The sequence below is a fragment of the Sapajus apella genome, unplaced genomic scaffold (assembly GCF_009761245.1).
Source record: "Sapajus apella isolate SASKATOON/1434 unplaced genomic scaffold, GSC_monkey_1.0 scaffold8, whole genome shotgun sequence".
In the NCBI taxonomy this organism is placed as follows: Eukaryota; Metazoa; Chordata; class Mammalia; order Primates; family Cebidae; genus Sapajus; species Sapajus apella.
In genome coordinates this window covers 4,439,888-4,461,015 of record NW_022436948.1, presented here as the reverse complement: position 1 = coordinate 4,461,015, position 21,128 = coordinate 4,439,888, and the positions used below count along the sequence as shown (strand labels likewise).

The window sequence follows — 21,128 nt, the reverse complement described above, 5'->3', positions numbered from 1 at the left end:
CAGGTGGATCACTTCAGGTCAGGAGTTCAAGAGCTGCCTGGACAACATGGTGAAATCCCATCTCTACTAAAAGTACAAAAACAAGCCGGGCATGGTGGCATGTGCCCATAATCCCAGCTACGTGGAAGGCTGAGGCAGGAGAATCGCTTGAAACCGGGAGGCGGAGGTTGAAGTGAGCTGAAATTGCGCAGCTGCACTCCAGCCTGGACGACCGAGTGAGACTTCATCAAAAAAAAAAAAAAAAAAAAAAGTGCAAGATCCCCCCTAGCTTAACCACCAGTCCTGGGAAGACTTACCTTACATCAGTGATTTCAACATGAGGTCCCTGGATCAGGAACCAGCAGTGACAGCATTGCTTGGGAGCATCTCAGAAATGCAATCCTTGCCCCCCACCCACAGACCTGCTGAATCAGGCTCTGCAGAGGGCCCTGCACTCTGCTTGCAAAGCCCTCTGGGAGGTTCGGTGCAGCCCAAGTCTGAGGACCACTACTTTGCCTGAAATCTCTTTAAAATTTAAACGTCTGCTATGGCAAAAACTAACTAAGCACAACTGCTATCACAGGAAGACCACAGCAATAACATCAGGAAACCCAGCTTATCACAAATGTCAATTCAGCTCAGCCCAGGACCATCTGCATCTAACCTGGTGGTAAACGGGAAATGAGGGGTGACTGCAGGCAAATGTTCCTTACACAGAATGCTCAGTGAAGACAATTGCTAAAAACAACTTTGAAAAAGAAGGCTGAAGCGAGAGACTCAGTTTACCTGACTTCAAATTTAATTGTCAAGCTACCGTAATGAAAACTTTGATACCGGTGAGACGGCGGACAGAGATCAATGGAACAGAACAGACCACCCAGAAACAGACCTAAACAAACACGCCCAAGGCGTTTATTTTTTGTTTTTTTTTTTTTGAGACAGAGTCTTACTCTGTCACCAGGCTGGAGTGCAGTGGCGGGATCTCAGCTCACTGCAACTTCCGCCTCCTGGCCTCAAGTGATTCTCCGGCCTCAGCCTCCCAAGTAGCTAGGACTACAGGCGCATGCCACCATGCTGGACTAATTTTGTATTTTTAGTAGAAATGGGGTTTCACCATGCTGGCCAGGATGGTCTTGATCTCTTGACCTCATGATCTGCTCACCTCAAATTAAGATTTAGTAATCCCTCCCCAAGTGCTGGGATTACAGGAGTGAGCCACCGTGCCCAGCCTGCATTTTTTACAAAGACAAAGTAATCCAAGTGAAGAAGGGCAGCCATTTCAACAGATGGTACTGGAGCAACTGGGCACCCACAGGGAAAAAATAAACCATAACCTCATAACTCATTAGAAAATTAACTCAAAATGGATCATAGCCTGAACACATAAAATATCAAATAATAATAGAACTTAGAAAAACAGAAAATCTTTGGGCTCTAGGGCCAGCCACAGTTTTAAACTTGTCACCAAAACTGCAATCTATAAAAGGAAAACCATTTGCATCTTCATTCAAAAGGCAGCAGCCAACCCAAAAACCAACATGTCAAAAGTAAACCTCTGGGCTGTCCTGGCTTCCCTGACGATGTCACTCTGTCCCCACCTCCTCCATCTTGGGACGTGGTTGTCAGAGAGACCTGGAACCCCCGGGACCTCTCTAGGCTCCCTCTCACACTCGCCATCACCACCACTCCACCTGCAGCCCCCGTTACTGCCTCCCTTGGCCACAGCCCACTTTCTCTACCTGTAAGGCTGCAAGGGTCTCCAGATAACTCTTCCTCCTCTGCCCAGGCCACCAACCCATTTTCCACATAGCAGAGAACGTAAATCCAATATACCACTTGCCAGCCTCATGCGTCATCGGCTTCCCACTGTCCCAGGAACAAAGCCCAAACTCCTGCACACGACCAGGCACTGCCTTTCTTGACAGCCTTCTCACTGCCCCTCACCCACCCCCTCTCCAGCCACACTTCCAGGAACCGCCAATCTGGGTCCTGCTCCTGGGCCTTTGCATGTGCTCGCACCCTGGCTGGAATCCACTCCAGCCCTCTCTGCAAAGCCTGCTCACTCCTCAGTCTTAGCTTAACGTCACTTCTTGGGGCAGGGGGGTGGGGAGGGGTCTCCCTGATCCACCTGTCCAAAGTGCGGCGCACTTTCTAAAAGCGCTCTGTGATTTCCTCCGCAGCTGTCATCGTGTAGCCATGGCTGTGTGTTACTGATGTCACGTCTCTCCCACCACACATCATGGGCCAAGAGAGCAAGACCTGTGGCAGCCTTGCACAGCAGAATATACTTGGACCCAGCGGGCACAGTGGCTCACGCCTGTAATCCCAGCATCTTGGGAGGCCGAGGCAGGCAGATCATGAGGTCAAGAGATCGTGACCATCCTGACCAACATGGGGAAACCCCATCTCTACTAAAAATACAAAAATTAGCTGGGCGCGGTAGTGCATGCCTGTAATCCCAGCTACTCAGGAGGGTAAGGCAGGAGAATCGCTTGAACCTGGGAGGTGGAGGTTGCAGTGAGCTGAGATTGTACCACAGCCCTCCAGCCTGGGCCACAGAGTAAGACTCTGTCTCAAAAAAAAAAAAAGAATATACCTGGGCCTTCGCTGGCACTGGCACATGGGAGAGACTGATGTCTGATAAAATAATCGGCCACTTCCTGGTGCACCGTTAATACACCCCAGGCACGGCCACGTCCCCTCAGTTCACCACGGAGGTCCCACCAAGGGACAGAGCGCTAACCTCACCCACCTAGAAACTTCCTCCCTTCAATTACTCTCACCTCCTCTGTGATCCCCCCAAAAAGTTGACTCTTCCCAAACCACTATCTCAGCTGTCACATAATGTCATGCACCCAGTCTGTTTTTTCTACTAGATTTATTTTCTTTCATTTTATTTTGAGACAGGGTCCCGCTCTGTCACCCAAGCTGGAATATCACGGTGCCATCACAGCTCACCAAAGCCTCAATCTCATGGCCTCCAGCGATCCTCCAGCATCAGCCTCTCAAGTAGCTGGGGCTACAGGCATGCACCACCACGCCCAGCCAATTTTTCAATTTTTTGTAAAGAGTTGGTCTCACGGTGTTGGCCAGGCTGGTCTCAAACTCCTGGCCTCAAGTGATCCTCCTGCTTCAGCCTCCCACTTCGGATTACAGGTGTGAGCTGCCATGCCCAGTCTCTACTAGCTCTTTAACCACGAAACACGGAAGTTTAAAACCGATTTTTTCCACCCACTCCCTCTGTTCAGTTCTCATGTACTTTGTGTGTCACACCCTATGTACGGGAGAGCCCTGATAAATCTTATGACCTAACGCCTTCTTCACCTCCAGATAATTGAGAGTGCTTGGAAAGTTCCAATGCTTTGTTTGCACAAGTTATGCCAAGAAAGTTCAAAAGTTTGGTTAGATTAGCACTAATATCTGAAGACAAATTTTACATGTTCCATATAAAAATGATTTTAAACTTTTATATCATTTCTTTCGATATTTACAGGGCACCTGCTGGGTGCAAGGTTCCAATGCTACCACAACGGCCTGCGCGTGGCCTCTGACATCCCCAGCCCACAACAGGAGGTGGCCTCGGCCTGGGGTCTTTCTCCTTAGTGGCCTCCAGGGACCACCCTGGTCTGGCTTTGGCCAGGCCGCTGCCTTCCCTCCACTTGACACTAAGCCTGGCTATGGGTTTCCAGGTTATGTACTTGTAAGAACATTCAAACGAAGCCTGTGCTGCTGGAGAAATCTTGCAAGCCAACCATGCTGTTCTTGGAATCTGCAGCTCTTCAGGAAACTGCCTGGCACCGCAGTGAGAACACCTTATCAGCTCAAAGAAAACGGCGTCCGCTTCCTGTCCAGATACTCGTGGGGCGCCCGCCATGGCCGCGTGGTGTTGAAGGGCTGCTCAGCTGGGGCAGCAGAACGAACACAAAGCTTCTCCCCTTCCACACACGCCACACAAGAGAGGATGTGACCGGGGCCTGCACGGGGAAACGAGAGAGGGCCAGTGGAACCCAGATCTGCCTGGACCCCCGACGCGCATCTTGACTTCTGCGGAGAAGCCAGCAGAATGCCTCCGCTCCCTGGGGACACCCTGCCCACTCACTTCTCAGTGCAGAGCGGGAAGGTCCAGAACAAGGAATGTGAACTTTCTGTTGTGACCAGATGGCTGTGCCCCGCCAGGTTCAACCACAACCTGCTCACCTGGGAGGGTAACCTCCCCAGGCAGGGGCTGAGGGAGCGGGGACGCCTTTCTGTGCTGAGCTCTGAGATGTGGGGAGACGCCCGACACCCTCAGCTCAGAAACCTCACTGACTAGCTGCGTTTCGCACAGATGTTCTGTCCACACGGAGGGACCCTGCAGAAGGCAGCCGCTCAGGGGCCTCCGCTGCGCCCACAGCCACACCCCTAACACTGAAGACTTAAGACAAAACTCCTTCCTGCTCTAGCGCTGACCATCTCCGTTCACAATCTTCCCCAGGGCTGGGGCGGATTTTCCTGTTCCCCCAGGAAAAGTCTTGTGCAAAGGGTCCTGACAGCAGTGAAAGGAAAGCAAGCTGAGGCTCCACACACCTGAGCAGAACAGGTGAGACAGAAATGTTTAAGAAACAGGGTCTCACTCTGTTGCCCAGGCTGGAGCGCAGTGGTTTTTCACTGGCCTGAAGATAGCACTATGGCTGCAAACTCCTGGGCACAAGCGACACTTCTGCCTCGGCCTCCCGCAGAGCTAGGAGTACAGGCATGTGCCATTGTGCCTAGCTTGAAAAATAGTTTAAAGACTATTTATTAATGTGATCTGCAAGGCTGAGGAGGTTTAGAAAAAGCTGGTTTTGAAATACTGGGAAATGAAAGCTTCACAATTTTAAAAGACAAATGCCTAGAGATAATGTTCTCCATCTCTACAATTTTGTCATTTCAAAAATGTTGTATAGGCCGGGTGTGGTGGCTCACACCTGTAATCCCAGCACTTTGGGAGGCCAAGGCAGGTGGATCACCTGAGATCAGGAGTTCAAGACCAGCTTGCCCAACATGGCAAAACCCTGTCTATACCAAAAATACAAAAATTATACAGGCGTGGTGGCAGGTGCCTGTAATCCCAGCTACTCGAGAGGCTGAGGCAGGAGAATCAATTGAACCTGGGAGGCAGAGGTTGCAGTGAGCCAAGATTGTGCCACTGCATTCCAGCCTGGGTGACAGAGCAAGACTCTGTCTCAAAAAAAAAAAAAAAAAAAAAAAAGTCATATAAATGAGATACCTGTGACTTTTGAGATTGGCTTTTTCTAATTCAAATAACACCCTGGAGATCCCTCCAGGAAGTTGCCTCTATCACAAGCTCATTCCTTTTTATTGCTGAATAATATTCGGTGGTTCAAGTGCATCACCATTTGTTTAGCAATTCACTCAAACACAGAAGGATACTTGGGTTTTTTTTACACATGGGGCTGTGACAAATAAAGCTGTTAGGAGCAATCGTGTACAGGTTCTTTTATAGTAAGTTTTCATTTCTCTGAGATAAACACCCAAGAGTGCAATGACTGGGTCATCTGTGAGGAGGATGCTTCATTTTTTAATAAACTGACAGGCTGTTTTCCGGAGAGGCTGTAGCACTTTGCACTCCCACCAGCAACACAGGAGAGACAGTTTCTCAGCAGCCTCACCAGCCCCAGTGGTGCCATTCTGGCAGATGTGAAGTGGTGTCTCCTTGTGGTTTTAATTTGCATTTCCCTAGTGGCTAATGACGCTGAATATCTTTTCATGTGCTTCTGGCCACATGTATTAATAAATCCTCTTTAGCAAAAGGGGTTTTTCGTGTCTTTTGCCAATTTTTGTGTTCTTCTGAGACAGAGTCTCGCTCTGTCACCCAGCTGGAGTGCAGTGACGCAATCTTGGCTCACTGCAACCTTCGCCTCCTGGGTTCAAGCGAGTCTCCTGCCTCAGCCTCCCAAGTAGCTGGGACTACAGGTGCACGCCACCACGCCCAGCTACTTCTTGTATTTTTGATAGAGATGGGGTTTTTCACCATGTTGGCCAGGATGGTCTCGATCTCTTGACCTCGTGATCCGCCCACATCGGTTTCCCAAAGTGCTGGGATTACAGGCGTGAGCCACCGTGCATGGCTCTTTTGCCCATTTTCTGGTTGGACTGACAGGGTTATTTTACTGATGTGTTTGAGAGTTCCTTATCTGTATATGTAGATGCTTTGTCACGAGTAGTTTGCAAGTATTTTCTCCCTGTATGGGGCTTTTCATCCCTCCTACTCCCAGTGTTAGGGTCTTCTGCAGAGCGATGGTTTTTAACTTTGTTGATGCCTAATGGATTGACTTTCCCTTCCAGACTCTGCTCTGGTATCGCATCTAACACCTCTCTTCACCAAGCCCAAGGTTCGGAAGACTTTCTCCTACGTTTCCCAGAAGTCTTTGCTTTTAAGAGAGACTCTCACTCTGACGCCCCGGCTGGAGCAGCGGCATGATCTCGGCTCACTGCAGCCTCTACCTCCAGGGCTCAAGCGCTCTCCTTGCCTCAGCCTCCTGAGTTGCTAGGACTATAGGCACACATCACCATGTCTGGCTATTTTTATTATTATTATTATTATTATTATTATTATTATGTCTTTGTAGAGACGGGGGTCTCACTATGTTGCCAAGGCTGGTCTTGAACTCCTGGGCTCAAGACATTTATCCACCTTGGCCTCCCAAGTGCTGGGATTATAGGCATGAGTCACCATGCCCAGCTAGAAAAGCCTTGTAATTGTACAACTTACATTTAAATCTGTTATCCAATCTGAAATAGTTTTTGTATATGCTGAGAGGCTGAGCTAAGGTCCACCTTTCTGCCTCCTGTGCCCCATGGCGTCGGCGCTGCTGAGTGGCTCCTGTGCCTCTGTCCAAGCCAGGTGCCCACACTTATGTGAGTCTACGCCTGGGGCTCCCTGCTAGTCCGCTGACCTCTCCAGCAGCAGCACGCTCAGCAGAGGTCAACCAATGCAGTCTTGATGACTGTAACTTCACAGCAAGTCTCAAAGCTGGGCAGAAGAGCTCCTCCCACTTTATCCTTCTTTTGCAAAATTGCTCCAGCCATTCTATTCCAGTTCCTTTACCTGTCCATAGAAATTTTAGAATAATCTTGTTTCACACCATAAAAATTCTCACTATGATTCACAATGTAATTTTAGTAACATTTTATTAATCTAGTAAATCCAAAATATAATGTCAACATTAATAAAAATATTTTTAAAAGATATAAAAAGGTATTAAGGAACTTTTTCATACTAAGCCTTAGCAATCCAGTGTATATTTTACCCTTACCACCTATCTTAATTTGGACCGGACACATCTCAAGTGCTCAGAAGCCAGCCCTGCTCTCGAGGCTCAGGGAATGCTTATGGAAGCAGGAGACGCATCTTTCCCCCTGGGCACGTGCCGTCGTCACAGCATCAAAAGCACTCACTAAGGGGAAAAAGCAAATGTATTTTCAAAAATATGTGCCGCAGAACCATCCTGAAAGATGCTGTGGGGGCCTTCAGGGGCCTGTGGGTGGGGGGAGAGGGAATCTGGCTAAGTCAATCTGTGAAGCCCCACACATTCCCACTCTGGAGTCACGACACACACTGGAGGAAAGGCCCCAAGAAGTCCCACAACAACAATCTCTTGAGATTTTTGTTTTGTTTTGTTTTTTGAGACAGAGTCTCACTTTGTCGCCCAGGCTGGAGTGCAGTGGCGCGATCCAGGCTCACCGCAACCTCCACCTCCCGGATTCAAGGAATTCTCCTGCCTCAGCCTCTAAAGCACCTGGACTATAGGCACATACCACCACGCCCAGCTAATTTTTGTATATTTAGTAGAGATGGGGTTTCACCGTGTTGGCCAGGATGGTCTTGATCTCTTGACGCGATCTCTAGGTCTGCTCACCTAGGCCTCCCAAAGTGCTGGGATTACAGTCCTGAACCACTGCGCCCAGCTGAGACGTGTTCTGTCCAGCGGGTTCCCAAATTTATTTGGGCGAAGAGCACCTTTTGCACATAGTGATGAATGTGCTAAAAAAGATGGTCCACACTGCAGACTCTTGGGGTCAGCAGAGGGGCAGGGCCTGGCTTTGCTCCAAGAGGACTAGATGCCAGGCCCAGGGTGTGAGTCTGCCTCTGCCGTTCACCAGATGAGAAAGACCTCAGTGAGTCATGGCCCCTCCGTGGGCCTCAGTGTCCTCACCTTACAATAAAACGGGGGGGGCCTAGGACTCACCAAGTGCCTTTCAGCTGACACAACTTCCACATTTCTGCTCACTGTTACCATCTCACAAAACAAGGATAAAACACAGATACGGATGTGTAGACAGAGATTTTTGACCCAGCTTCCAAGGCTGTGATGAAATGGCGTCATAGAGCAACCACTCCTCACTGCCTGCTACCCAGCAGTTAAAATGCATGCATTCTATAAGCCGGTGGTAACTCCCTTTGTAATCTCATTTCTCATTAAATACAATGCTTTCTTCCAGCCTCATCCAGGGGTCCCACATGTCCCAGGAGTGTTTGGGGGACTGTCCTTGGCCGTGCATTCCTCCCACAGGACCCCCTCGCCTCCCACACCACCACCTCTGCCTCTGCCTAGGGTCGCCCTCCCTGTCACTGTCCCTCTCGAGTAGCAGCTGCCATTATTAAAGCCACAGGCTGTCCCTGTCCGGGCTCATACCCTTCCTCCCCCACTGGAGTAATCCCACAGGAGGCAGGGCAGGATTCCAGTCGCAGGCAATGGCACACCAGAAGGAGACCTGGCAGGACCTGGCAGGGCTCAGTGGCTCCGTGTCAGACACCTCACTGCCCAGAGATGTGTCCAAGAGCCGCTCACTGACCCTCTGGTTCCCAATCTGGGACCTATAGGCCCACAGTGGGTCTCGAAAGTAGACATGAAGAGCCCAGTGTCCCTCTCCACGTGTCCTGAAACACGACAGACACGAACAGGGGTCTTCTGTCGTTACCACTGACAGCCAAACAGCAGCCTCCTTCCCTGGGACGGCTGCCGTTCCTCCAGACTGTATCACCTCTCCAGCACCCAGGCTCAAGACATGGGAACACAAGGTGTGTTCTGACAGGCTCTGCTGAGTGCAGCCTTTCCGGCAGCCGGCTGGCCTCCACCTGCACAGCAGCACACCTATGTACCAGGACCCTCCTAGGCCTGGCCCGGCCCATCAGCAAGGAAGGCCCCAAGACACAATGGATCATCGGGCCCTTTCATTTCCGAGTCTTTTCATCTTCTCTAAAATAATGTTTATTCTATACAAAGCAAATAGCTATTACATAACTATAAATAGTTCAAGGTTTTCTTAGACTATTTCTTTTATGATTTATCTTCTTTTCTCACTTTCTGAACCTCTTGGTTTCATCAAAATGCTACCTATCCTGGGCATGGTGGCTCTCGCCTATAATCCCAGCACTTTGTGAGGCCGAGGCAGGCGGATCACCTGAGTTCAGGAGTTCGAGATCAGCCTGACCAACATGGTGAAACCCCGTCCTCGACTAAAAATACAAAAATTAGCCTGGCGTAGTGGCAGGCGCCTGTAATCTACTCGGGAGGCTGAGGCAGGAGAATCGCATGAGCCAGGGAGGCAGAGGTCACAGTGAGCAGAGATCATGCCATTACACTCCAGCCTGGGTGACAGTGAGACTCCGTCTCAAAAAAAAAAGTTATCTATATAAATACCTTTAAAAAACAAAAAGTGCCCCTTCTCCACTCCCCCATTTTCTATCCCATTCTCCAGGGAGGCCGTCCGAGCCTCCATCTTTCTGCTGTATCTGCTTCTACAACTCAAAATAAGACGCTTCTCTGAGAGGCCTCAGTTCTCAAAGTTGGATCTCAAATTTTTACTACTTCTTACGGCAGATGAAAGGCTGGCTTCCTTAGAGTCTCTTCCACTCCCCTCATTTCCCAATATGATTATAGTTAAATCAATGTATATATTAGGACTCTGAAAATATTATTGGCTGCCTTGACAAGTTCATTATTAATAAGTTTTCTTCAAAAAAAAATAATAAATAATGAATTTAAACAAGTTCATCATCAGTAACTTTAAAGTTAATTGATTTATTATTTTTACTTAGGCTTTATTTTTTGTAGTTTTAATTTTTTTGACACGTAATCAATTGTACCTATTTATGGGGTACAAATTGATGCTTATAACGGACAGCGAGCAGATCAGGGAATACGCACATCCATCATCGCAAACAGGTATCAGCTCTTTGCATCAGAAACATTCAGTATGCTGTGCATACATTTTGCTTCCTACTGTTGTGTGGGGCAGAGGCGGAGGTCGGGGGGGCAGGAGGGCCAAGGACAACGCAAACTGCACACTGCTGGGCACGCTGAGCCACTGGATTCGGCTGGACGAAAGCACCGTATTTAGTGAGATTAGAAAGGAAGGGCATTACAGCGGGTTTCTAGCACCGTTAGGTGGCTTCACGCGCACGAGGACTTTTTTTTTTGTGAGATGGAGTTTTGCTCTCGTCACCCAGGCTGGAGTGAAGTAGAGAGGTCAGGTTCCAGCAATTCTCTGCCTCGGCCTCCCGAGTAGCTGGCACTACAGGCGCCCGCCATCACGCCTGGCTAAATTTTATAAATTTAGTAGAGACGGGGTTTCACCATCGTGGCCGGGCTGGTCTTGAACTCTGACCTCATGATCCACCCACCTCAGCCTCCCAAAGTGCTGGGATGACAGGCGTGAGCCACTGCGCCCGGCCCACGGGGCTTTTGTCTTTGCTGTCTGTGTGCAGTTTCACGCGCTGCATGCACACAGGCCCTGTTGCTGGTGGTGGCGGGAGGGGAAGGCACCCATGGCCGCATCTTCCCCATCCTGCGATGGCTTCTCCTTACTGTTTTTCACCGGCTCAGACCGATGAGCTGGCCCAGGGGTTCCGCTGTGCTTCCTAGCACTCCCCTCCTTGTCCCATGCCCTTGAGGTCTACACAAGCTGCACCCTGGGCCGCCCCTTGCCCATCACCCTTCTCCTGCCCGTGGAGCTGCTTCCTGAGCCTCACTGCTTCCGTTTCCTTGGTTTACTCCCTGCCTCTGGAAAGCGCATTTTCCTGTAGTCTCCATAGGAGGGCACATGGGGGTGTATCTTGTGGGAGGATGTGTCATGTCTGTGAATGTTCTTATTCTACCCCCACACCTCAATTGGGCTGCCTGGGTACCCAGTCACTGGTCACTGTCACTCCTAATGCCCAGTGTCCAAGGAAGGACTCCATGGTCCATCAGCTTCCAGCGTTGTGGCTGATGCACCTATATCTTTCCTTCCAGCAAATCTCTTCTGTGCAGCTCTCTACCTCCAGAACCTTTCAGAAGTTTTGCTCTAGCTCCTGTGACCTGAAATTCTGTGACCTGCTTTGATGCTGCGCACCGACTGGGCCTTCATCCCAGCACCATGTCCTCAGCCCCACCGTTTTCTTGTACTGTTTATGATTTCTTCTCTGTTCTCACCTTCTGAACTCTTAGTTTCATCAATGATGATATCTATAGTTCTCATTTTCACATCTGGTTCTTTAAGAGGGAGAGAAAGGTGTGCACACTACCATCTTAAAATGGAAACGGTGCTGGGCGCGGTGGCTTACACCTCTAATCCCAGTAGTTTGGGAGGCTGAGGTGGGAGGATTACTGAAGCCCAGGAATTTGAGACCAGCTTGAGTAACATGGAGAAACCCCATCTCTACAAAAAACACAAAAATTAACCAGGCATGGTGGCACACACCCATAGTCGCAGCCACTCAGGAGGCCGAGGTGGGGAGACTGCTTGAACTCAGGAGGTAGAAGTTGCAGTGAGCTCAGACGGAGATCACACCAATGCCCTCCAGCCTAGGTGATGAAGCAAGACTGCCTCGGAACATAAAAAAAAAGCAAACCGAGGCAGTATAGACTCCACCACACTGATGGGTGCTCTAACTGGCTGTCCTGTGTTTGTTTAATAAAAAAACGGTGGGAGGACTGATTCCCACTTAACGATAAGGCTTGAGTGATCCTAAAGGGCTTGGATGGTGGAGGGGCTGTGAGTGCTGGCTTAGCATATTTTAAAAAGCAGGTTCTCATACATTCTCAGCATGAGGACAGAGAGGGCACAGCAGAGGGAATGAGAAGAGGCAGAGTGCAAAGCCTGGAGACGTACGGGGGACAGGACCCAGGGAGGCAAGAGGAATCCAGATGACAGGACCGCCTGCCAGTCAGAGCAGAGGCGGCTGCTCAGAACAAGGACCCTGTTAACCTCTCGCCTAACGAGGCGCTACAACAGCATTTATGGTTTTGGTCGCAATAAAAGGCAAACCTACTATAACTAATTACCATATACATATATATATATATTTGTGTGTGTGTGTGTGTGTGTAGAAACTTACACAAGGCCAGAGGCCCAGAGGGTTCTGTGACACCTGGAACACCCCTTCTCAAAAGCAGACTCTTGGTCCAGTGAGTGGGAAGTTAAAGTCCAACCACATTTATGTCCTGCAGGTCCAACCCCCATCAGGAATGAAGGACCCCGGACTGACACTGAGCTTGCCTGCAGCCGCATCATTCAGTCAAGGTTTACTGATGATGCCTGTAATAGGTCAACACTCAGAGCTCTCCGGTGGAGACCCAGACCACGGCAAACAAGGGGCTCAGTCAGAGGGAGCCAGGAACAGACGGTGCATCTCAGGCAAGAAAAGCATCACCTCTGAGAAAGCCAGGCTCCAGCCGTCTGTGCTCATCAGACCCCACGGGCTTAGAGGACTCCAGGCCAAGGTGCAGATCTCAGCTTCTCCTGCTCTGAGTAAGATTCATGTAGGATGAGTGGCTTCAGCAGGACCCCGCCCAGTCCACGCTCCTCCGCACCCTAAGTCATCCTTACTGCCTCCTCTGGAAACCCCTTCTGCCCTGGAGGGTCCCTCTCCTGCATGCTCCCACCCAAGCCCCTTTGTTGTCTGCATCTCTCCTCCAGAGCCTCCACAGGGGGTATCCCAAGCTGGCTACCTGGACCTCCTTCCCTCTGAATGTAGCACTTCCCCCAACCCCCAACTCCCAAGCCAGCCTCCTGGAGGCGCCCCGCCCTCCCCAGGCCCCAGAGGCAGCTCCACCTGCACCCGGAACCAGGAGCAGCCAGGCTCTTTGAGTTTTGCCAGTATCCCCACGGAAGTGTTTCCTAAAACGCTACTCCCTGCATTTCGGCTGACAGCTTAAACCGTTCATCCCAGTTTTAAACAGCTGCAAGGGACAACATTTCCAGCATACTGTAAATATTGACTTAAAATAAAACCGCCATGTCACTCTTGTAAACATATCTATCGGAATCTAGGCACGACAACGTGACAGCCATGGCCATCTATTTACAATGGACATGAGCGGGCTCTTCTTTAAGGGCCAGAAAGTGTCCCCTTCTTCCTCCAGGAACTCCTATTTCTGTTACTACGAAATGCAAACCCGGCGTCGTATATTCGTGCTTGAAATTACTCTATTGACTCCCTCACTGTAAGTTTCTGCAACACAAACATGCATATAAATTGAATTTGTCTTGATTTTCTACAGCCACGGGGTTGTGCTAACTTCTCCTGGATCGAACGGTCACTGCAGTACAGTCATGTGTGCTCGATGCGGTGATACATTCTGAGAAGTGCATTGCTGTGGGATTCTGTAGTTGTGCAAACAGGACAGAGTGTGCATACACAATCCTGGATGGTACAGCCTACTACACACCTAGGCTCCAAACCCGTACAGCACTCGACTATACACATACTGTAGGCACCTGTAACATTACAGTATCTGTTTATCTAAACATATCTCAACATGGAAAAGGTACAGAAAAAATATGGTACTGTGATCTTAGGGACCCGCATCAGACAAGCGGTCCACCTCAAACAAAATCTCCTTACGTGGTGAGACTACAACTGAAACACCACCAATCAAAACAGGAACAGTCTGCGCTTTGACAAACATCATCTAACATAAAAGCTGTGTTTCATGGAAGAGAAAGAGCTCCCCCCAATCAGTTCACATATCATGAACAAACGCTCACCTCTGTCCCTATTACTTTTTCTAGAAATGTGAGCGCAGAGAAGCCGGTTCCAGAAATAAGGAGATGGGGGCAGAAGATGCTGGGTCACAGCAGAGTCCCCCAGTGCCACATCCTCTCGAGTTCCGAGTCCGAATTTATCAAAGATCAACTTGCCATCAACGATCACCATGAATGCCACTGGCAGAGGCTCCCGCGTGCTACAGGCCTGTGGCCCAAGGAGAACCACTCCCCAACGCCCTCACATCTGCTGGGACCCCGTGGTTCCCACAACCCTGGGACCGGCACTGCAAGAGGGACCTTTCCTTAGGAGGAGCCTTTTGAGGAGTAGACGTGCGCCCCGGGCAGGGGCTTCTCCCACTCTGAAGGGTAGTTTGAAGATGTCTGGTCTACAGGGCTCCCGAGTCCCTCAGGTCACCCCCACACCCAGGACACAGCCATCACCTGCACTTCAGTAAACAGCAACTCCAGTCACCTACCACGCATTTCCCAACCAAACCAGCAGCAGGCCTGCCTGGCTCTGGAGCTGGCTCTGTGCCGCCCCATCTCCCCTTCTGCCTCCAAACTATGTGGAGTGGAATCAGGCGGGGCCTGGATTCCTGTGATGCCAGCTCCATCCCACCACTGCTCAAAGCCCCTCAGCTCCATTCCCACCACTGCTCTGCCCAAGGCCCCTCAGTGGCATCCACAAGGCACTCAGACTAAAATCTCTGCTGGGGGCCTAGCCCCTGCTGCCCGCCTGCACGCCTGCACAGCCACACTGGCTTGTCCCATCCTGGGCTCATCCCACCCCAGGGCCTTTGCACTTGCCACCATCTGCCTGGTAGAGCAGGCACCACCCTGCCCAGTTCCACCAGAGGCTCCCTCAAAGCACTGGTCTGTGCTGTGGCCCCTCCTCACACAGCCCCTTCTAGTCCCACCCCCAAGTGCCCCATCCCTGGACCGACACCTGCCTGCCCCCCTTCCTTTCTTCATGCTCTTCCCACCACCTTAACTGAGAGTTAATGATTTTCTGTCTACACCACCTCCCGCCTGCCACCCTACCCCCACCACCAGAACATCAGGTCCACCAGGTGTAAGGTGTAGCCCTCTCTCCCGTCCACTACAGCTTGGGGCGTGTAACAGGTGTTCAACAAACACCGGTGGAAAGAATGAACCAATGGCCAAATGAATGAATATCTACACACACTAGCACTGTGAGGTGAGGTGAATTGGGCAGGGCCATTCACACTTTACAAATGAGGAACTGAGTCTGAGAAAGCATTTGGGTCTCTGCTCGCCATCCCAGCCTCTGAGCACACAGGTGGAAGACACAGTTGCCTTAAATCTCCCTTCACTGCAAAATGGCAGGACTGTTCTTTCCTCACCCTCTGCACAGATAATGACATCAAAAATGGTATGAGCGCCACATCCTAAGTGAACAGAGTCCTTTGTCAAATATAATTATTCTAAGACAAGCTAGCAGCCTTCCAACTACAGTTGATAATTACATTTATTTATTTGTCTTCTGGAGAAATAACCATCCCGCCTGCTTCCAAAATGGGACATACTAGTTTATTCCTTGCCTGCTACTTTCCTGCAAAAAGTTTGAATCACAGATGTAAGAAGAAAAACAAACTATAAAAAAAAAAATTATTGAAAATCTAAATTATAGAGCTAGTACTTCTTAATCTTTCACCATAAGGCAGCGATGTCGGGAAATCTGGGGAGGGAGTGAAGCCGTGAAAACGTGGAACATGTGAAAATGTCCGAGCTTGAAACAAAATATGGTAGCGGTGTGTGCACCGGGGTGGGATCACCTCCCTTTTCAAACGCGTCTACACCAGTGCATTCTCCCAGGAGAACTGTCACTGCTACTGTTTAGAGTTCATCACAAAACCACTGACGCCTTTACATGTCATCCTTAAAAACACCTTCAGGAACCAAGCTGGGTTCTCCAAATTCACTTGAGTCTGGCTTAAGCCAATATGTTTTTTTAAAACAAGGTTGGCAGCTTTAAATACACACATAGGTCCACGTGTCTCTGATCACACACTTGTTTCTACCGTTTTAAACTCTCTTTGGGAGCTTGGGGGTGAGGGGCAATTTCTGAGCATTTGTGGGGGAAAAACCCATCCACGACCTCACGGGCTTAAGGAAGGCAAATGGGTGATGAGTCTAACCACCAGGCAGTGGTATTTATTTCCCTGAGTTTTCATTTCTGTCTTCTCAACGCCGACTCCTGCGTGAACACCTCCCCTCTCGCCTGAGGCCGCACGTGGCCCCGTCCCCACCTGTCCGCGCGAGGCGGGCCTCACCTGGGCGGCGGGCGCACCCAGTCCCCGCACGGCCGGCCACCCACCCCGGGCAGGCGCGTCACCCGTCCATCCACCTCGCTACCTTCGCTCTGCCACCAAAAGTCTTACGAAAATAAGGCGCAGGGGGCCTGGGGACCCCATCACCCGGACTCAGCTTCTCTAAACGCGGGGGTGGGGTCCAGGGACCCTCCCGTGCGCCCCGCACGGGCTATTCCCGAGGGCGGGGACAGCGACATCCCCGAGGCCCTCGGCGACGAGGCCGCCCGGGGACAGGGACCGCGGGGCCACGGGCCGGGGGCGGCGGAGACCCCGCGCCGCGCCCACGGGAGAACGCGGCCCGGCAGCTCCGCGGCTCCACGCTGGGCCTGGCCGCGGGCGGGCGGGCGGGAGGCGCAAGGCCGGGGGCGGGGGCGCTGGGCCCAGCCAGGAGCGCCCGCGGCGGCGGGACCCGGCGGGCGGGCGGCGCGCAGGGCGATCCCGGAGCGGCTCCGGGAAATCCAGCCGGGTTTTGACTCCGATCGCCAACGGTGCCCGCAGCCGGCGAATGTAACAAAGAACAGTCGGCATGGCGGCTGGACCGGGGCGGCGCGCGGCGGCCGGGCGCGGGGGGCGGGGGGCGCCAGGTCCGGGGCGCGCCGGGGCTCGCGGGGGCGGCCGGTGTGGGCCGGGACGGGCGGGGCGCGCGCCGGGGCTGGCGGCAGGCGCGGGGCCCAGAGCTTTACCTGCCTTTGGAATGTGCAGAGCGGGATCGGATCCGGACTCCGGGTTGCGATCCGCTCCGGAAACTGCGCAGCACCGGAAGCCGGGGGGCGGTGGCGGGGCATGGCGGGACTTGTAGTTTGCGTCCAGGCGCGGGGGGCGCGGGCGAGACGGGGGCGCGCGAGAGACGATGGCGCGGCTGGCGAGGCCTGCGGGTGGGACTGCGGGATGTGGGCGGCGTGGACGGGCAGCTGGAGCTCGCGGAGCGGGTCTGGCAGGAGGGGAGTCCGCGGGCGGCCCCCTCCCACGTGGCACGACCCCGCTGCCCACGCGCGCGGGCAGCTCCCCCTCCATCTCTCCTCGGACGCGCTTCTTGCGGGGTTGGGCAGTCGTGGCGGTGGGTGGGGTTGAGTTTTTTCTCTGGAGCAGGCCTGGGACTTGCCCCCACTCACGGTGGCCTCTGGATTCGGCCGGCGGGGCGGGCTTTGGGACACGAGCTCTGTGCCCGCGAGGGGGCAGGAGGGGAGTCCGGCCGGACGGGCTCGGCCACGGGACAGGCGAGCACCGGGCCAACCGCGGGCCTGGCTCTAGGTTCTTCCCCGGGGGCCCGTGTGGCCTCTCTTGACCCCCTCCGCCTAGTGTGTGCCATCACAAAACGTTGAGACGGAGACGCCACGGACCTCTCATCTTAGTCCTGGCCGCCCACGTTCGGAGAGGCATTGCTGCCTGGCAAAAAAACCTCCATTCAGAAAGACAAGTGATGAACCGGGGCAACGATTTTAAATTGGTACTACAAAAGGGCTCCTTTCCCTCTTGTATATGACGCTCTTAGGAATCAATAAATTTATAAATATGTATATAGAAACATGAGCAAAGCATGTGGATGGATGGACAGTTTGTAGGAAATTCGATGTTTCTTAAGTATATGAGAAGCTGTTCAACTACGCCGTAATAAGAGAAACAAAGTCACCGTGAGATCATTTTTATTAGATTAGCAAAGATTTTTTAAAAGTTTAATACAGCCTGGACAACATAGCCAGACCCTGTCTCTAAAAACCTTAGCTGGGCTCAGTGGCACGTGCCTATAGTCTCAGCTACTCAGGAGGCTGGGGCAGGAGGGTCACTTGATTCTCACAGTTTGAGGCTGCAGTGAGCTGTGATCGTGCCACTGCACTCCAGCCTGAGCAACAAAACCAGCGAGACCTTGCCTCAAAAAAGAGTTTAAATTTTGAAGAAACTAGAGAAACAAGCTCTCTCCTCCTTTGCTGGTAGGAGAATAAATTAGTATAGCTTCCATTCAGATGATTTGTGGATATCCATAAAAATTCTAAATGCACATAGCCTTTGACCCACATGCAGGATTGATGCTAGAGACAGACTTGCTTGCCTGAATGTTAGATGTATAAGGTTAGTCATAACCACGTGCCATCCCATGGGAAGTGTTGCACCTGGGCACATCCGTAGGGTGCAGGCCGGGCAGCCAGAGACAGAGTAGGCAAGTGTTGCTCTGTTAAACCTGGGTTCTCTGCCTGGCTCAACATTCTGCAGTGGCTTCTGTGTTGCCCTATGCTAGGCCGTCGTCACATGGCTCCCCAGACCTTTCTGAAGCCTCCCCCATGTCCGCCGTCTCCCTGCTTGTCACCACCTGGGACATCACGCCCCCCTCCAGCCTCCTGTCCCTCAAGCCTGTTCCCAAGGCCTTCTGCACTCTGTCTTCAAACTCTTCCCAGGTTTTCCACAACCTCTGTATTCAGGTCTCCGCCCAGCTCCAATCCTACTGCCACCATGACAGCTAATGGACACTCCCTCTACACACACCGCTGGTGACATCACTCACAGTTCCAAAATGGCCAGATGACTGGTTCTCTGGGGCTCAGCACATGAAATAGCCCTCAGTATATGTGAATAAAAGGTTGTTTAAAGAAAAAAGCGATAGGTCGAAGGCAAGTGGAATAACTGAAAGTAAACAAAAGACTTCACCCACCCTAAGCCGTTTCTCCTAATTCTACTTACAGCCCAGGGCTGGAATTCACTTACATGACAATCATCAGGTCTTCAAGAGGATTCTCAGTGTGTCCACTATAATCCTTCAGTACAGTCTAGAAATGATACCTCTTAAGGCAGATTCATCTCCAAAATTTTAATGTTAAAAAAAAAAAAAGGTTTGTTGCTTAAGGTGTCAAATTTTCATTATTAACAACTAATTCGGCCAGGCAGGGTGGCTCATGCCAGTAATCCCAGCACTTTGGGAGGCTGAGGTGGGCGGATCACCTGAGGTCAGGAGTTCAAGACCAGCCTGGCCAACATGGTAAAACCCTGTCTCTACTAAAAATACAAATATTACGCGTGGTGGTGGGCACCTGTCATCCCAGCTATTCAAGGATGCTGAAACAGTAGAATCACTTGAGCCTGAGAGGTGGAGGCTGCAGTGAGCCGAGGTCATGCCACTGCACTCCAGCCCCTGGGCAACAGAGCGAGACTCTGTCTCAAAAAAAAAGAAAGACAAAAACAAATGCAACATACAACTTTGAATAATGGGCAGGAAAAAATAGAAAAACATCCATAAAGGTTGTTATTGGGGAAAACAGGACATCTGAACATGAACTATGATATTGGATACACATCACCCACAAATTAGGGGATGGCATCTCGACTATTTAGTAGACGTTTATTATAGGAGTATGTAGGTTTTCCAGAGTGCTGTTATGTGACTTGAGCCTGGGCCCTGCCTCTGACCTCGATTTCTCCTGGTTCCAGGGAAGGAGACCAGCTTTTTTCCTCATGATCTTTTAAATCTTTTAAAGATTTAAATCTTTAAATCTTAAATCTTTAAATATTTTAAAGACATAGGGTTCCTGTCTTTAGAAGATTCCACTCTGAGGCTGAAGGTGCCAAAAGCTGCTTGAGAAGTGGCCTTTGAACTCCGTCTGGGACGATGGTGAGGAGAAGGAAGCAGGAGAAATCATTCTTGGTTTAACAACAACAAAAAAAAAGTCCCACAATCTAAAGGTCATTCCTTGCTCGATCAGTGATCAAACTGCCCGAAAGAAAAACATGAGAAACAAGGCGGAGGCCCTGGGCATTCCTGCTGGGCGGGCAAGAAGGGTGGGACCCCTGAGCTTTCAGGGAAGCTGAGGCTTCTTCCAGCCACGGGGGTGTGAAGAGGAAGGAGTAGAGGAAAAAAGGAGAGACCAAGAGAGAGCTCAGCGCCTCCACACAGACACTTTCCCATCTCCAGGGCCACCTGCGGTCCCGGCCCAGGCCAGCTACCTCTGTCACCTCTGTGTCCAGAGGTGATCAGCCTCCCTGATCACTTGAGGTCAGGAGTTTGAGACCAGCGTGGCCAATGTGGTGAAACCGCGTCTCTACGAAAAATACAAAAATTAGCTGAGTGAGGTGGCAGGCGCCTGTAATCCCAGCTTCTTGGGAGGCTGAAGAAGGAGAATGTTTGAACTCAGGAGGCAGAGATTGCAGTGAGCCAAGATCATGCCATTGCCCTCCAACCTGAGTGACTGCGCCCAGTCTGTCTTTCATATAAAAGCTGTGCTTGCTACCCAGCTAGGCTATAAATTAATAAATCCCCTGAACTTAGTCCAGTGCTCTACCTGGTCCAGCAACGATGATCACCTGCTGATAACCCTTCTGTGAAGGTGCCCAAGGTCCCTGCACATCCACCTTTATAATTATCAATGACATTAATGTAGATATATAAATACGTAGGCAATTAGTTTTGAATGCCTGTCACAGCAGCGTGTGACTCGCAGTTTCCACTGTGGACAGTCACAGTGTGGAGCTGGGGAAGGTCAGTGGAGGAAAGCTGATGTTTCAATGTCACCATCTCGAAGGAGGGTCTGGCCTCGGCAGCTTTCTCTCCGGGGGATCACTGTGCTGTGTCGGCCATCCCGGTGTCCAGCCCCCTTTGGTGAGTGAGCTGCATTTTAAAAATAAACTTTATTAACACAGACACGCATCACCCTGTCTTTGTAGGGGTGCTAAGGTCAAAACAGCATGTGGCCATCCCCTCCAGTGGCCTGCTCTGTCCCCAGCACCGGGTCCTGGGTGAGGGGCGTGAGGTAGATGGAGGCAGAGCTGCTGTCTGTGCTCACGTTGGGGTCATCAGCTAAGCGTCTTCCTTGCTCT

The 21,128-nt window shown here is 51.3% G+C and overlaps 1 protein-coding gene across 7 annotated transcripts in view; it reads right to left on the bottom strand.

Moving 5' to 3' along the window:
- Nucleotides 1–17,227, bottom strand: part of PRDM15 (PR/SET domain 15) — an 80,346-nt gene extending 63,119 nt beyond the window's left edge. For 2 of the 7 annotated variants that reach the window (XM_032276811.1, XM_032276812.1), the window contains exon 1: nt 17,012–17,227. In XM_032276811.1, the coding sequence (XP_032132702.1) occupies nt 17,012–17,113 (102 nt within the window). In that variant the 5' untranslated portion in view covers nt 17,114–17,227. Of the gene's footprint in view, nt 1–296; nt 960–17,011 lie in introns of those variants that run through there. The other 5 variants (XM_032276814.1, XM_032276817.1, XM_032276815.1 and 2 more) reach the window with 5 other exon arrangements.
- Between the last annotated feature and the right edge of the window lie 3,901 nt (nt 17,228–21,128).